At 41.9% G+C, this 18274-nt stretch overlaps 1 protein-coding gene across 3 annotated transcripts in view; it reads left to right on the forward strand.

The window, feature by feature from the left end:
* EBF1 (early B-cell factor 1) overlaps positions 1-15605 on the forward strand; it is a 426701-nt gene extending 411096 nt beyond the window's left edge. For all 3 annotated transcript variants that reach the window (XM_011966691.1, XM_011966692.1, XM_011966693.1), the window contains 2 exons: positions 3191-3385; positions 12396-15605. In XM_011966691.1, coding sequence (XP_011822081.1) covers positions 3191-3385; positions 12396-12427 — 227 coding nt within the window. In that variant the 3' untranslated portion in view covers positions 12428-15605. The remainder of the gene's footprint in view (positions 1-3190; positions 3386-12395) is intronic.
* Positions 15606-18274: the final 2669 nt, after the last annotated feature.

Below are 18274 nucleotides of genomic sequence, written 5' to 3' on the forward strand. Positions count from 1 at the left end.
CTTGTCCTGATTCCTGATACATGGAGGCACTTTTAGTAAATCTAATAATCATAATAATGCAAAGATAATAACACGTGGTGGTGGTGGTATAACATAGTAACAATAGTCTAAAACTTAACCTCTCTCCCTTCAGTTATATGACTCCTTTATTTTTTAATGCTTGGAGTTTTCCCCTTCGTTTGCATTTGGTGTATACTTAAAACAACAACACATTAAAACACTTTTTTCCAGAAATCTGGAAAGATTAAAAAAAAAAAAAAGAAAAAGAAAACCACATACACATACAAAAAATATTCTTTGGTGCCTTGTCCCTGCCTTAAAGAAGTTTGCCTACAAAAAAATTTTGGTACGTTTATATGCTTCTAAAGAACCTCAGAGAACTGCCCTCCTTATCTATAAAGTGTCATAACCCATGTCCTTACAATCTCTTGATCTCTCTCTGACTTTGAAGTTCATCTTGGGCATTGCGAGTGACTCTTCTGATGTGCAAAATGTGGCCAAACTCTTAGATATTTGTAGAAGGACAGATAGATGTGCCATTAAATAAAAGAATATTCATGATTTCTTACGGAGTCTTGGCTAAAAATACTACAAATGATGCCCTCTCTCATAGTGAAAATATGGATTGTTCTAGTGCTTTGAAAGAGGAAAGATCATTCTTGCCCTTTAAGAGAAGTTATTTCTGAAAATGTACTTACAGACTTTTACTGTCTGGGTGAATTTTTCTGCTCAAAGTCCACAAAATTACACATTTCTACTTAGTTTGGAATCAGCAGTTTGTTGAACATTTACAACTCCTCAAATAATCTGCATATGTCTGTCTACTCACGAGTCAATGTTTAGGATCAGTTTCACATTAGATTTTGATTTATCAAAAGATTGTTTCTCATAGAGATCTATCATTTCAGTGTTCTCCCATTTATTCAATCAGAAAATGTTTTGATCATGACCTGAAAATTAAAAGGTGGCATTCTTAATTAAATCAATAAACTAATTGCTATATGGTAGCAATTCAATTTAGGGGCTTGGATTGCTCTCCTCAAGCCTGTGCAGACACTCAGCCGCTTCAGCCTGAGATTGCATCTGTCAGACTGTGAAACTTTGAACATTTAATTTCCATTAATTGATTTTCTCAGTGCTCACAAATATAGTATTAAATTCTCAAATAGGCTCTCAGATGGGATGGTTTTATCTGCACAAATGCAAATAAAACAATAAACACAAAGCCCAGTTGATTTGAATTTTTGCCTCTGTAATATTTAATTATTCATAAAGCACTCATGTTGAAAAATTCCAATGGAATAAAAAAATAAGACATTTCACTGGTGAACACACTTTCTGGTGTAGTGGCTGATAACTAATAATGTTATAACAAATGGAGCTGCTTGACTATATTTTACCCCTTCCTCTGTTAACTGCACCTCCCCCTCCCCGCCCCAAAACTCCCCACCTCTAAATACACATAATGATCGCATTTGCCAATGAGATTAATTGCCTTCCTCAGTGAACCAGCAGGATTTCAAGTCTACGAATATTTAAAAATCAAACCTCCAGTGCAGGAGTTTTGCAATTTAAATGGGTGTTATTATTGAGTGTATTTTCACATTTACAAATCCTAAGAGATGTATAAAAATGCTGGCCTCATTAAAAGAAAAAGTACAGTTTCGAAAATGTTTGTGAAAACTGAGGATGGCGGCTCTGCGTTCTGAGTGCGTGTGGATTGGGTAGTGCCTCAGGCTGATTAGAAGGGGTCATTTTCCCCTGATGGCAACTGTTGCCTATGACCAATTGGATTCCCACTTTCCAAAGGATAAGGCCACCCAAACAGCTCTTTGGACCCTGGTGGGCTTGTGGGAACGAGGCTTTTCCCTCTGGAGATCTTTTTCCTTTGCAGGGTAGTTTAGCAGAAAGAGCTCTGAATTTGGCCGTGATTCCTTGCTTGAGCGCATTCTAGCTATGGCCCTTGGGCTAGCTGCTACACTACTTTGTGAGTCCCAGCTTGCTTCACTTCCTCGGTTGTTTAAAAAAAAAAAAAAAAAAAAAAGTATGTGATGGGCCCCGACTTAAGATTGCATTGCCCATGACAAGATGGAAAAGACGTGAAGATTCTTGTGAATGATAAAACAATATCTGATGTTTTATTAAGTTGTGTGAAAAAATAATAAAATAGAAGAAATATCTAGGATACATACTTTCCTGCAGGAAATGGAGGAAATAGAAAGTGAGTGTATGAAAATATTAGTCTTGACTTAGTGTATGTGAAATCTCTGTCTCCTAAAGTAACCCAGAGATTATTAGCCTGGAGCAAAAGATGAGAGGCCAGGCCAAGAGGATCCTGGTCGGTAGAGAATGTACATCTACCAAGCTCTTTCATATCCCCAAACTGCTGGGTTTTCTCTGAGTTGCCAGAGTTCTCCCATCATTGGTTATCTGCATCCCTACTACTACCAAACTGTGAGTATTTATGTAAGGCTCTGATCCTACTGCTTATTAATTCCCAAACCTTCACATATATCCCATGGCACATATAAAGAATTTGGAACTTTTCTGCATTTTTCACAAATGCTGCATGTGGCAGTCTGGTGGCCATCCTCTCAAGCTGGCCTCTTCCTGTTCCCCCTACCCCAGCCCCTTTCCTAGAACCTTAGTTTAGACTCTACCTGGGATGCATCCCTTGACACCTCTTCTATGAAGCCTTCTCTGATTTCCCTTCCCTGCCTCCACTGAGATGGCTACGTTCACCTTTGTCACTGTTTTGTGCTACTCTCACCCTCATAACAGGGTGTTGCACTTTTGTTTCCTGGCCTGGAATACTCTAAGGATGGTGGCTCTGTGTTCTGCCCCATAAAGGCACTTGGTGCATTTGCATTGGTTAGTGCCTTGGGCTGATGACCAGGGGTCATTTTCCCTTAGTGGCAATTGCTGCTGATGACCCAGTGCCTAGCACACTGCCTGGCATACAGTGGCCCCACAATAAACACATAAAAGATCCCCAGTAATGAAAGGTAGCACATGCTAAGTTCTGTATAGCGAAAGTAGACAAGAGCCTGCGAATTCAGGGAAGGTTTGTGCTGGAAGCATTGTCTGAGCAGGACAGAGCAAGGTGGCTGGGTGAGGGATGGATCTGAGCTTCTTTGCTTCAGGATGCCATGAGAGGCACTGATTTCTCCTTTCTCATTGACCCTTTCAGTAGTGCCATCCAGCCCCACCATGGCCTCCTCCACAAGTCTCCCCTCCAACTGCAGCAGCTCCTCGGGCATCTTCTCCTTTTCACCAGCCAACATGGTCTCAGCCGTGAAACAGAAGAGTGCTTTTGCACCAGTCGTCAGACCCCAGACCTCCCCGCCTCCCACCTGCACCAGCACCAACGGGAACAGCCTGCAAGGTAAGCCCCAGGCCCCACCTGCCAATCCAGATCCAGTGCCCTGACTTCACCCTCCCAGGGCCTGAAGCAGATGCATCACCATTGCCGAGGGAATCAGCCTTGGACCCTGCCTGATTCTCTCTGCCCTCATCTCTTCTGTTCCTTTGTGTTTGCTCTCCTCAGCCCTGGCCCTTGGCCATACTCATCTCTCCTCTGCTGGAGGTGCTCAAGAAGTCCTCTTTCCAACTTCAGCAATTCAGCTCAGGCCCGGGATTTGCTTGGGAATACTGTTTCTACTGACTAACAGAATCATTTCTCTTTTCTCCTCTTTCACTCCCTGTGGTCGCCATTATCAGATCAGTCTTTTGTGGACTCTAGCAAGTTCTCCAGTGCAGGGTCTCTCCCGGGACTGGCCTTCTCCTGAAGTAGGTCACTCAACCTTCCCTTCCTGTTGCCTGTGTCAGAGTGAACGTGTGCGGGGCTGATAACAGGGAGGGGGTGAGCCATAACTTGATCAGAGCCCTGAAGTTAGAGCATCATAGACCAAAGGTCAAAGACTTCCTACTGGGATTAAGAAACCCCAGAATACCACTAGAGTATTCTGGTTCATACTAAAATTGTTCAATCACTTTCCCACCATTGCATATGGAAAATAAAATAGTTGCTAAGAGTTGAGATGGCCTTTTCATTCATTAAGAATGAAAAGTTACCCACCTTTTAAAACTGAGCACACCATTTCTAACATTTTTCTTATGAGCTCAGCACTGTGTTGTGTGTCATATGTTGAGACCTGCACAACCCCATTCATTGCCCCCAGCAGGATTGTGTGGTAGGTACTCATATCTCCTACTTGACAGATGAGAAAACTAAAGGTTAGAGAGGTCACGAAATTGCCTGACTTTTAACAGCTGATACACGGCAGAAGCTGGCTTCAAACTCAGACTCAAACATTCATCTCCTAAATACTTTATTACTCAGTGGTGGTAAAAGAGACATAGTTAGGATTCCTAAGGCAGCTGGTAGGGAGATAAGATTAATAAACTCGTCGACCACCATTTATTGAGCACTGAACAGTGTATCTGGAGCCATCCTATGCACGGAGCAGATTTTATACCATTTAATCCTCACATCTTCCTAAAGTATGAGAGCTATTATGGTCTTCATTGTGCAGATGACAAAATGGAAGCTTAAAGAGGGTAAATATCTGACCACAGACATAGTCGGTTAAACGGTGGAGATGAATGTAAGTCCCATCAGAGTCTGTGCCCTTAAGCCCAGCCATACAAAGGTTCCCACAGTGCCTTCCCTTGGTGGCCGGCACCTCACTGATGGAGGTCAGCCTGGAAGTCAGGGAGGGGTGAGGAAGGCAGTGCACATATCTAGGATGTCTCAGCCCTGTTTCTTATGTAAAAGTACATGCATATTTACACTTGTCTACACATACTGTGTGCTGGATGCTTTACACTGTGGGAAGCATATAGTGATTCTCCTGAAGACCCTATGATGTCAGCACTAGTCCCATTGTACAGATGGGAAACTTGAGGCTCAATTTGATCCAGGTCACATGGCTAGTAAATAGTACAGCTAAACTGGAACCCAAGCCATGTGACCCCAGAGCCTGAGCACCCGATCACATTGTCTTTCTGCCTCCAGAAGGACTCTTCAAAATACTCCCCAGAACCCTGCTTGCAAATCTTCCCAGCACAGCCAGACTCAGTGCCCCACAGAGCACGCTGCTCTTCCCCACTCTGACACACAGTGGCAAATCCATCTTCTTAGAGGAAAGAGGAAAAAAAAAAAAAAAGCCTGCCTGTGCAACTACATTTCAGGCAATATTACTCATGATAGAAAATGCCCACCCCCACAAAGTAGAGCCACCCATTCCTGCAAATCTGATTCTCTTTCAGCTAAAAATAATGCTTTGTCACCCTCAGTACACCTCCAGCTGGCAAACTAGGGATATAATGCTTGAGCGAACATAACTTATAATAGGTTTAAATAATGATCATACATATGGAAAGCAGAAATTTACCATTCTTGAGCTGCCAATCTCAGCCCTTGCTAAACATAGATTTGACATCAGAACCAGATATGATGGGGTTTATAATCAGCAGTTGAGGGGAAGCACTAGAGAAGAACAGGCCCCCGCTATTGGAAGGTCAGTGGCTGTATCACAGGCCAACAGTGACAGAAGTGGGCAGCTCCCAGGAGGCCCGATGTCTTCTCATGCCCTGTGGTCCTAGGAGGAAGCAGGAAGTGGTTGGAAACAGGGGCTGGGCCCAGATCTTATAACTTCCTGGGTTTCAGGAGATCTGGTTATCACCTGAAAGCCAGGATCTGGATGAGGGTATGTGCGTGTTTAAGTAATGATGAAGTGGCTTCAGGACAGCGACTCAGACAAAGTTTGTACATTTGTCCTCCCAGGGATTTTCTAACCCACTTCTTACCCAATTACAGATCCCCAAAGTACAGAGACTGACCCCATTTCTCTGAATAACCGCCGAGTCTGTGCCTCTCGGTCACCTTTCCTAACACAAGGCCACAGCGTGGGAGGTTTGAGGTCTGACTCAGGGACACACCTCTTGCTGGATTCACTGTTGTGGACGACATTGCCCTTTCCTTCTGATTGAACAAATGTCAAGGGGACTTTTCTGAATGTCCCCCTATCCCATGCCCTGACTATTGAGCATGATGAAACAACAATTATAAAAAGAATAGGTTGGGCGTGGTGGCTCACACCTGTAGTCTCAGTACTTTGGGAGGCGGAGGTAGGTGGATCACCTGAGGTCAGGTGTTTGAGACCAGCCTGGCCAACATGGCGAAACCTTGTCTCTACTAAAAATACAAAAATTAGCCGGGCCTGGTGGTGTGGCCTGTAGTCCCAGCTACTAGGGAGACTGAGGGAGGAGAATCGCTTGAACCTGGGACACAGGTTGCAGTGAGCCAAGATCACGCCACTGCACTCTGGAGCAAGACTCTATTTAAAAAAAAAAAAAAAGAAAGAAAGAAAGAAAAGAAAAAGAAAAAAAAATGGGGTGGGTGGGGGAGGGCAAGGGAGGGAGGAAAGCTGATTTTTCATGGTGAGAAAAAAAAGAAAAAAACATATTTACAGTATGTTTTGCTCATACTGTCGTATACCAAATATTCCTACTTTTGAGATGTCAGTGACAGACATACGAATGGTTAAATTAATGTAAACATCTCACTTTAAGCTCTTCTTTCTGCCCACTGTGCCCCCAGGTGCTGGGCTGGCAGGTGGGGCTCACACTCTGGGACTTGCCTCTTTACCCTCTGCACACAATCTCCAGCAGGGCAAAGAGGACCCAGTCTTAGATGAACAGCACCAGTTTTTCAGGGCACTCTTGCTTGCGCCACAGAAGTTTTCCCTGAGAATGGTGACATTCAGAGAATTACTTCGTCTTTAACTTTCCAAACTCTATTTCTACCAGGAAAAAAAATGGATGTAGGCAGGTTATGGAATCGGTGTAAGGATCCCTGAAGTGTTTTATTCCACCTTTTTCCTTTTCAATGTTACAGTAACACCTACTTCATTGGGACCCACCTAGTTCAGAATTGTGATCATTAAGACAGGGCAAGTGACTAGGAAGTCTTGGTTAAGCAAATTACCCATGTAAACAAGATTAGAGGTGCCACGTTTAGGCCATTTAAGTGTTTTCAAGGCCTATTTACCTCCAACTGCCACTCTGTTAATTGTACATGGTTCTGTTTTTTAAAGCCGACTCCTAAAAGACCTCTTCCCCATCAGTGCTCCCTTAGTCTCCTGTGGTTACTACATGCATGTTTATTCCCCAAGAACTAAGCACTGCAATGTCACATGGTGGTGATAATGGTGAACACAGCCACCGACTAGGAGGGCTTATTCCCAGCCTGGCTCCCAACCACCCTTAAGGTAGCCTGTCTATTGTCCCTCTTATACAGATGTGGAAACAGACTGAAGCTAAGTTGGCTTGTCCCCATTTACACAACTAGCAAACAAGGAAGCCTGGGATTTAAGCCCAGACAGATTGACTGGACTATGTTAAGCCACTATGCTATATTACGTTTCTATATTCAAGCCACTAGGTTAGGCCCATAAGGGCTACAAAATTCTGCCCATAAAATCTTTCCCTGTATTAGGGGAGACATGACACCAAAGTAAATAAGGAAGATCTGTCTGGGAAAGGCTGGGCACCCAGCTGTGGAAGTACAGAGGAAGGAAAGATGAAGGAGAATTCAGAACAGGTTGCCTCCATGAGGAGCAAGTGGGATTCAGGCCCAGGGAGATGGGGGCAAGGAGCACTTTCAGCAGAAGGACTGAAGACAACCTTAGCCAAGAAGCAGAGGCAGATGTGTCCTGGATAACGTGTGGTGTGAACAGTAGGATTCACAGATTCTATCATGATTCCAGCTGGCTTTCTCTCCCAGGTAGATAAAACGTTTGAAAAAGTTACCATATATCTGAGTTGTGGGTTTTCTTGGTTTTTTTTTTTGTTTTTTTTTTTGTTTTTTTTTGTTTTTGTTTTTGTTTTTTTTTAAAGCAACTCTAGTGTCGACTTCTGGAGACTCACAAAATGTCCTGTTAAAAAATAAAAATATGGTAGTCAAAACAATTTGGAATGTGGTGCTCCCTGGATCACTATCTTCGACATTCACAATTAAAGTCTCCAGGGCATCCTGCAGTTAAATAAAAATGACTATTTCATTTAGTTTGCCAAACTTATTTTGACATATAGAGTCCTCTTCTGCATGTTAAGAACACTTAATGTCATATGAAAAACTTTGGAAAATGCAACCATATTTTAGATTTAAAAAGAAAAATGCAGAGATACCTCTTTCTGCTCTTATGCAGGTGAAGCAATTGGTAAATCCTGGTCCCAGACTACCTAACTGTGTCTGTTTTCCAGAGCCAAAGACTTGAGTCACCAACTATGCTCAGTCTTTGTCCATGGAGATGTCCTGTTCCCTTCTCCTGAAGCTTATGCTGCTTAGAGCTTGGGTTTCAGGCAATTGAGGCCTCAAAGGACTTCATTATTCAAGAGAGAGGCATCCCCAAGAAGGCTGTCCCATGCCATTGGAACCCCCGCTGATGTAGTGATTCCAAACCCTAGCCATGTCCTGGATAGTCTATGCATGAAAAATTAACAAAAAGGCCAGAGTAATTTCACAAAAATAGTATCCATATACTGATGTTTTTCTTTTCCACCTTGCTGAAGCTCAGGTTGGCTCTTCTCAACCCTAGATATCATGCAGCCCAGGACCAAATCCTATGGAATTGTCATTGTTTCCATGCACATATTCAGTCGGTGCAAGATTTACCCACTCACTTACCCCGCTGTTCCTGATTAGCTCATAATTTTTTTTTTTTTTTGAGACGGAGTCTCCCTCTGTAGTCCAGGCTGGAGTGCGGTGGCACGATCTCGGCTCACTGCAAGCTCCGCCTCCCAGGTTCATGCCATTCTCCTGCCTCAGCCTCCCGAGTGATTAGCTCATAATTCTTACACATGTGGTGGTTTGGGGAGGACCACATTCCACCCTCTCCAAACCCTCCCAGCTCTGCAGAACTTTGTTTTGTCTTTGTTTTTATCAAAAATGTAGAAACGGTAATGAAAAATGCATTGCCTCTCAAAGCAATAGTTTTCTGAGCTTCCGTCAGAGAACATGATCATCCAGCTGCTGGGGAAAATGGCAGAGCCACCATGGTCTTGTGATGTCCTGGCACATGGTGTTGAGAGGGTGGTGTCCTCATGGGAATCTTTATGCACTCCACTTGGGCAAGTTAGCATGCCAACGGCATTTCTGGAACATTCCAAGCTCCAGACACCCATCCCTCTCACCCACATAATGAATCTTCAGATTGCAGCACAGATATAAGAAAAACAACTCCTAAAACTCAAGATCTTCAGGCAGTTGTGCAGTGAGTTTCTCTATTAAAAGGGCCTCTTTGGAGGTATCTAGGCTTAGAAGCCACAGGCAGGGACCTTTTCCCATAATTTACTCAACAGCAAGGGTTCTGCCCTTGGAGTTCAGAAAGTCATGATTGGGATTCAGAGAACCGTAACGCTTTGATGTTACATGCAAAATTCTGGGTGTGGACAACATTGGTCTGAGAATGTTCCAGAAATGCTGTGGCACGCTGTCTTGCTCAAGTGGGGTACATGAAAATTCCTCATGAGGACACTTAGCACCTTGTACTAAGACATCACAACTTCTTTTGAAGAGAGTTTCCATAGCTCCCATTAGATGCTCAGAGAAGTCTGTGGGCCGATGAAGGTGAAGTAGGAAAGTAGGAGAGGGCCAAACCCAGCCACTAGACCCATATATCATTAATTTCAATTTTTTGCTATCATGTATAAACTTGACTATTTCATTTAAAAAAAAAAACAAAAAACAAATTCTACATCTCCAGCTTCTCTTGAAACGGTTGGGAGTATCAGTGGCAGCGAGCAGGCATTCCTGCCCAGTGGCATTTGGTGGGAGCTGAGTCACTGCCCAGGCATGCCCTTGGCATCATCACCTCCATCCTCACTTCCCCACCCAGGGGATTCGCTCACTCCTGTTCACAGCCTGGGCTCTTGGGGTGCTGGAGTTTGCAGCCCCAGTAGTCCAAAATAAAAAGTGCTGTTAGCTATGAACTGGCACATCAGTTAGCTTTGCTTTAGAACTTTTAATGTGGCCCTACGTGGAGGCTTAATCTAGTTGATCTAACACTTATTTGGGTACCAAAAGACTGCTTCGATTTTTTTTTTTTTTTAAATTCTGGTCATTCAAATGGGATGTTTTCACAGTCCAGCTGATAAATGTTGGCTGGACCCACCAACCAAATTAGCTTTTTCCTTTGCTTTGAATCATATTGATACTGCCTGAGTTGTGTGACTATACTATAGGGAACTGCTCTTCAATGCCAGGCATGCAGAATAGATTTTGGTGGAAAGCAAATGTAGACTTGCATCTTTGGCTACAGGCTTAAAACTCCTGCTGCCTTTAGTAAAGTTGCCTGGACCTACCTGCAGCCCGGATGAAAAGATCCCTGGGGAGGCAGAGCCATGCTGGGCTGTCACACAGCAAAGATCCCCCCTTGCGCCTCCTTGTCTTTGGAGCGATAGTATCTCGAATTCTCCAGTTAAGGCTTGGATTGAAATACTGAGCTCCTGGTTTCAGTCAAACCTAGGGCTCACTTGAATCTTAGGGGGACTGCATTTCCAACTGATCCCAAGTCTTCGGGGGTTTAAGTTGGTCGGCATTTGGCAAAAGACAACTTCCTGTTTCTAAGAAAAAAAGGCTTATGAGGGCTTACGGAAAGGACTCCAGGAGCTTTTGGGCTGCAAAACGGCTCTTGCAAAACAACATTTGGATGATTTACGTGTAAATGAATCAGAAACATGTGGATTGAATTTCCTTGTGAATACAGATGGGTTTAAAAATTAACGGAAAAAGTGTTTGGCAAAATACTTTTTGGTTTTTGTTTTAATTGAATCTAAAATGCCAGGGGTGGGGGTAGGGAAGCCGGAGGAACGTGGGGGTCTCAGGGCTAAGAGCCCCGGGTGGCCTCCCTGTATCCACTTGCAGGATTTGTGGTACTGGGATTCGTGGGGGTTTTTTTGTTTTTTTTTTTTTTTTTTTTTAAAGGCACATTCTTCCAGACATGATCATTAGTAAACGAAGAGGGCCACTTCCTAGACGCAGTCATCACTGAAAACAACATTAATTTACATTTAGATTTGCCATAAAAAGAAAACAATGACCCTGCCTGATAAGACACTCAACCGTCACTGGGAGCCAAAGACGCCTGCCCCTTGCTTATAATGGCAGCATCTCTCTCACCTTGACATGTTTCAAAGTTGCCACCCTGTTTTAATTTTCTTACAGTTATCCTTTTATTCTTCCCACCAATCACACAAAGTGTGCCACATGGGATGGTGCCTATTTGATATAAGAGCACATACAGCGCAGAGAAGTTAAGCAATTAACACAGGGTCACACAGCTAGTTTAGCAGCAGAAGTGGTGGGTTAAAAATCCCAGCAGCTAACCTCTATCAGGTCCTCACTAGGAGCTGAACCCAGGCTAAGCACTTTGCATATATCATTTTATTCACCTCTCCAATAACCCTAAGTGTTGCTGTGATTCTAGCTACAGAAACTGAGCTTCATAGCAGAAAAGCCAGAGGTGGGACTCAGGCCTATCTGATTCTGTGTTCTCTAAATACCACCATCTGCGACCTCCTAGCTCTGAACACTTTCAACAATTTTTGGTTACCTCAAACAGCCTTTTTTTTTTTCCCCAGGATCTCACTCCAGCTTTCCCAGGCTACAATTTTCTAGGAAATATGGCCAGATCATTCCCAAAACGTTGAGTGAAGCCGTGATATGGAAGACATTCTTTAGTTTCATGCAAACCTGTCTTCTCCTCCCAGCTATGCTTTCTCCCAACTTTATATTCCCAGTGAACAAGGCCTGCTGTAGCTGGCATTTCCTTCTCCCAGCTCAAGGACCTAAGCAAAGGCATTCAAGATTTCTGCTTTGTGGCTCAGTTTTTGTGCTAATATAGAGGACAGGGAGAGCCATATTTTTTGTAGAAATTGCATGCAGTTCGGATGGACCACTTCTTTCTATTTTGGATGTGAAGGGGAAGGAAAAAAGAATGACAAACTGAAAAATTCTCACTACTTTGCAAGGTTCGAAGCTGCAACTTTCGCAGTGGTATTCAAACTATGCAACTTTCCAGTTATGCCTTAAAATTGAAATCAGATTTGGAGGGATGTTTAGGATATTTTGTTCTTTTAAAGACACATGCCCATGCTGATTTATTATAATTTTTAGTAAAGCACACGTATATTTTATAACGAAAACTCATTCCAGAGAAGATGAGAGCAAATTTGTGGTTAATATTTAAACAACATAGTTTTGTTGGGGGGTTTTTTTTTTTTTTTTTTTTTTAAATCTTTATTACTTTTCTCAGTGAGAAGTTTGGATGCAAAAAAAAAAAAAAAAAAAAAAAAAAAAAACCATTGACTTCTGTCTTCTCTTTCCATAGCGATATCTGGCATGATTGTTCCTCCTATGTGAAAGAATTGCCTTGAAGAATTGTATTAATGAAGAGGTTGGATTCTGCTACAGAGAGTAATCTGATACAAGTCCCAGAGTGGAACTTTTAACTCAGGCCTTTTTAAGAGGAATCACAATAACTGCAGATTTTTAAACAAAATCACCGACCTTGCAAATACTGAAATTGGAAGAGGGATCTGCAAGTGCAGAGTGTTGGTTAAAGTTGTACCTCCCAAGTATTTGGGGGATATATTTATTCTGTCTTGACAAAAGCAAATCCACTTTTTCTCTTTTTTTTTAAGCTTAATTCTGCAATCATTTGTCTTTTATAAACCGTAAAGCTCTATACAAGGGACACTATAAATAAGACTTCATGTTTTAATTTATGATGTTTTTAAAGCTGTGTAAAGGAAGAATGAAGTGGTGATATTTACAAAAAAGTAAAAAAAAGAAAAGAAAAAAAGAAAAAAAAAAGCTTGTATGGGACAGAATAGGAATGCCAGTTAGATTTTTTAGAAAAACTAAGGGTCGGCTTTTGCGCCTTAAAGCATATCAAATGGTAGTTAGCTCAGACAGTGCATTTTCAATATCTAACTTAACATGCCACCCCTTAGCAGTGCAAGCTTATTTCTCTCTTTTGTATTGTTGTCTTAAGTAACTGTGTAAATAAATGCAGCCTGGAAAGTTAAAACACGATGTAAGTGATCACATTTTTCCCTCTACTCGAAAATCCAGTGCCTCTAGACAGATTGTTAAAACTGCATATTTAAATCTGATCTCATTCTCTCCTTTTACTTAAGTCAGTTTCTTCTGAAGCCGATGGCCTCTCGAGAGCTTGGTGGCACACATACTGTGTGAGAATCTCCTTTGAGACTTCATGGAACAGGGTCCAGGCACAGAATTCCACACTCTGCCCTCCAGTTAACAAGCCAAAACCTCACGTACACTCCCCCACCATTTGCAAGTTTAAAGTTTACTCGTCCTAAATGCCGACTTCATACCTATCTTCCAAAAGTTGACAAAAGCAACGTGGCAGGTATTTCGATTTTCCCATTCAAGATACTGCCTCTATCAGTCGACCCTTACCATTTGTAAAATAATAGATTAAAACAACAGGTTAAGTGCTTTGGAATTAAGAGTTAAAGGGAACGGGGGAAAGGAAAAGAAGGTTGAGACCTCCAAAACATAGTTTTCTGTTCTATGGGAATTTTTGCTCTCGTTATCTGGGAAGTGTTCTTAAAAATAACAATTAATAGCAAAGATGCAGCAAAGCTCTGAGGATGCATTTGCCTGGTATTTTTTTCTTTGCTCTTGTGTTTTTGTATGTAGTTATAAATACTGTAGATTTTTTTTTGTGATTTTTTTTTGCCAAAGTTGTTGTTCTATTTATACATTTTAATGTCTTAAGACATTTTTTTCAATACCACAAAAAGATTTTACTGCATATTTTGCAAAGAAAAAAAAAGCTCACTACCTTTAGCTTGCACATACTTGCAAAGTTAATTAAAAGGCTTTTTGTTTTAAAGGGGATTTTGTAAAATATCCATATAAATAATGTATTTATCTTTCGAATTTGTACATTGCTTTTCCCTTCTTCCTCTTCCTCCCACCCCCAATTTATTTTATTGTGTATGTTTGCTATGTGAAAAGTGCGTATTTGTTTGGTCACCTACACTTGTATTAGCTGTTTCAATGTGATTTTTAAACATTTCATTTATAGTTATTTTTAGTATTGTTATAAACCATGCTTCAGTTTTTTTTAATTTCCACCCAAAAGTCATTGTCTATTTTTGTATTATTTGTAAGTTAAGAAGTTTTTTCCAATATATGGCAAAAAAAAAAATAGTAGCATATTATTCTTGTAGTATTTAGTTCAGTAGATTTTAAAAAAAAATGTATCCTTTGCTTTGGAAGCTTACAAAACAACCCTAATGCTGTTTTACTCTATTAATATGCATGGAATATCTCCCTCTGGAGTGACGCATTTTGTGCATTAAATTCTAGGGAGAACCTTCATAGAAATCAATGAACATACTTTCGTTCTTAAGTCTGCTTGTATATTTCCTCTGTCTTTCACATAAATATAAACCAGCAGATTGGATGCCTTAACAATGCAAATCATATTCATTTCACTTGTACATTGTAACTGTGCACCAGAACTGTCAGTCATCACGAACATTCTAAGAAAAAAGAAAAAGAAAAAAAGAAAAAAAAAAAAAAAACAAATCGAAAAGCACAAAAGAACTGTTTTGTTACCTTAAGACAATGTAACTTTTTCTAGTAGAGCAAGAAATCATTTACAACAATGCTGCAACTGTGCATGCCCCCATATGGATTTTGCAATGGTTTTCACTAGACTGTCAGAGTGCGATTTTTATGGGTTGGGGGGGGTGGGGGAGGGGAGTTGTGGGAGGGTAAGGGAGGGAGGAAAGCTGATTTTTCATGGTGAGAAATAATAATGATGACTAATAATAATTAAAAAACTGGAAAACGTAAGCAAGGTGGACGCATTGCTTCTCGGTACTCAGAAAGGTTATCTGAATTTGCGTAGTAAGCGCTGGCCTGAAGATGTACACAAGTTAAAGCCATATTTTGTCTGGTGAGCCCCTTAGCTGTTTCTGAAGGAATGAACGGTCAGTCGGGAAGGTGTCCGGCTTAGACCTTGACAACAGACGCTACCCATCTGTCAGCCATGTGAAGTGGTTAGAACTCTTCTTGAAAATCCAAAGAGCCTTTAAAATGTGTATAATTTGTGTTTTGTTGCTTCTATTTCTATTGATTAGATGAAAAGACATTCTGGCCCTCTGATCCTCTTTCTTCTCCAGAAAAGTTTCACAAATAAAAGATGTTCCCCTAAATACAGAATATGGCTTTAAGAAGAAAATGAAATGAAGAATTAAATTAAGATTTCAGTGTTGGGGGAAAAATACAGCTTCTGGATGACTGGATTGCATAACATTGCCCTGGCCTCACGTTGTACTAGGATGCAGCTTAAATGAAGTCATCTCTAAATCTACTAACCTTTCACCTTCTTATCAAAAGTTTTTGAATAGACACACACTGTACAGTTCAATTGTTAGAGAACCTAACTACTGTAGAGATTGTTATAATTTTTTTTTTTTTTTGCAAAAATTCAAGCTGTAAAAACTTTTCAACTTTCACAATATTTAATTAAAGTTACTTCCTGTCTGTGATGGCAGCTCCTAGTTGTGTATTCATTTCTCTATTTCAGATGAGCCAAAGTCCAACATAATATAAAAGGTCTGTGTTTGCAATGACTCAGATCAGTCTTGACACCCAGTGAAAAGGAATTAGGGTAGTCCTGGGACACCCTCTTTCTTATGTAGGTCCTTGGGGATTTGCTAATCTGGGATGCAAATTAAACACGCGCAGCGTACTGCTGCCCTCTGCCGGCGGTAGCTGGACGTGCACATGCCCGCACTGGTCCACAGAGGAGCCAAGAGCCCCCAACTTCAGCAGCCAAGCACTGAGATCCTCCTGCGTGATTGAATTGTGAATCCAGGAAGCGGCCATTCTAGAACCCCTATCCTTCGCGCTACAAGTCTGAACCAAGCTTTTCACACGCAGTGCTAATTAATCCCAGCAAGTCTTCTGGTCAACTAATTATGTGCCCTGGCTCATTGAGGAGGAGGCATGTGTGAACTGAGCCTTCTGTGATCAATATTTTTTAACCCCACATGAATAAGGTACTTCTCCTATTGGACAGGAGTGAAACATTCCACAAATACCAGATAGGTACATACTCATGTAAAATTGTTTCACTTTGAATTCCATCATAATCATGAATCTCTTTAAATGCACACTCAATGATTTTCCTACTTTTACGGTTTTTGAACATCATGAGGTTAATGATACTTGTAAAATGCCTCAAAAACTCAGCAAATAGGCTGTAGACCAACAGAAACTTGATGGCCAGAGCTGATAGGATGGCAGCAACACAGTCAAGTGTGGTGAGCACTGTTTCGGCTTTGGAATAAAGCCCGATTTGAGTAATGAAAGAGTGTGATATATAAGTTAGAGAAGCTGCCATCATTTTTAAAGAAACAGAATTCTTGCTGAAAAGTTTGGCCATTCAATATATGTTTCTTTTGAATTCTGTGTTTGATATAGTTTCCTATATTAGATGCAGAAGATAAAGATTGAAGAGGCCCCTCTCCTCAGGATGCACACCATCTCAGAAAACACACACTTATATTCGAATTGTGCTAGAATGGTTGGCCAGGCTGTGACAGGTGTGCCACAATGCTCCACAGAGCACAGCTGACGTCCATACCTCTGACACGCTGGCCTCTACGATCTTTAGGGGCTACCTCTTGGAAGTGCTCATTCACTCGATCGTTCATGTATTCACTCATGCCTGTAAACTTTGTGTGTTTCCTATGCCTCTGGTACTAGGCAAGACATGGTGGATACATCAGTGGGCCACGGTGATGTTATACCCACCTGGAGCTCATACTTGAGTGGGGCAAATGAACGTTAAGCAACCACTCAAATACCTGTAACAAACTAATAATGGTAATGAAGAAAGTGTCTAGAATGCTGAAGGTACATTGCAGCAGGATCTGATTTAACCTGAAGTGCTGGGAAAGGCTCCTAGAGAAAGTGACATTTGAGCTGAGGTATATAAGGCTCAGCAGGAGCTAACCTGGTGGGCCTGGCACCTTAGGCAGAGGAATGGAGGGAGGTGTAAGAACACTGAGCTTTGGGGCACATAAGGTACATTTAGGAACAGAAGAACTATGTGAGTGGAGTGTGCAGATGTACACAATGAGACTTGTGGGGCTTGGGAGTTCAATTCAGAACATGTCCTGAGCACCTACCATGTGCTTGATACTGTACTAGCTACCAGGTACACTAAGCAAATGGGCCATAGTTCCTGCCTGTAGGGCCTCTGTTGAGGCTTATAAACTCACAGCCCCGTATTTGTTCATAGGGGCTACGCAAAAATGAGGGGGTGGGCCAGGCACAGCGGCTCATGCCTGTAATCCACTTAGGGAGGCCGAGGCGGCTGGATCACGAGCTCAGAAGATCGAGACCATCCTGGCTAACATGGTAAAACCCCGTCTTTACTAAAAATACAAAAAAAAATTAGCTGGGCGTGGTGGCAGCCGCCTGTAGTCCCAGCTACTGGGGAGGCTGAGATAGGAGAATGGCGTGAACCCAGGAGGCGGAGCCTGCAGTGAGCCGAGACAGCACCACTGCACTCCAGCCTGGGTGACAGAGTGAGACCCCATCTCAAAAAAAAAAAAAACAAAACCAAAACAAAACAAGGGGGTGAACTAGAGGTAAAAACAACTGGACAGTGGGAGGGCTGGGGCTACTGGCAAGTACATGCTCTGTCCAAAGTGAGAATCCCACTTGCTCCAGGCGATTGCTCCCATGTGAGAATGTGGATGGACCCAGTGTTGCCCATCTTTCATTTCTCAAGAATGCCAGATATGTTACTAGATTATTTAAAAATTTGGCATAAAATTTTCATTTTTAAAATGTTGGCAACTTATCTAAAAACAGTGTTTTAAAAACACTGGCTTGGCCAAACAAAGTCCAGAATCCCCTAGGGTGTCAGTTTCAGACTTCTGACCAAAAGATACGTTACGAACGGTGATGTTCACACAGCCTGATTTGAGAGTCATAATGATGTGTCCTCTCCCTCAAGATCAAGGAAGACTGCAAAGAAGAGGATGCTCCAGTGGTGTTCTATAGGATAAGAGTTCTCCAAACATATAAGGGAAAGTAGGTCATGGCAGGTGCTGGTCAATGCCCTGGCAGCTGACTCTATGAGAAAAAAAAATTATTACCATAAATCCAAATAGGAATATGGAAAATTGGAATCGTGTGCTTGTGAAA

The sequence above is a fragment of the Mandrillus leucophaeus genome, unplaced genomic scaffold (assembly GCF_000951045.1).
Source record: "Mandrillus leucophaeus isolate KB7577 unplaced genomic scaffold, Mleu.le_1.0 Scaffold77, whole genome shotgun sequence".
Classification (NCBI taxonomy): domain Eukaryota; kingdom Metazoa; phylum Chordata; class Mammalia; order Primates; family Cercopithecidae; genus Mandrillus; species Mandrillus leucophaeus.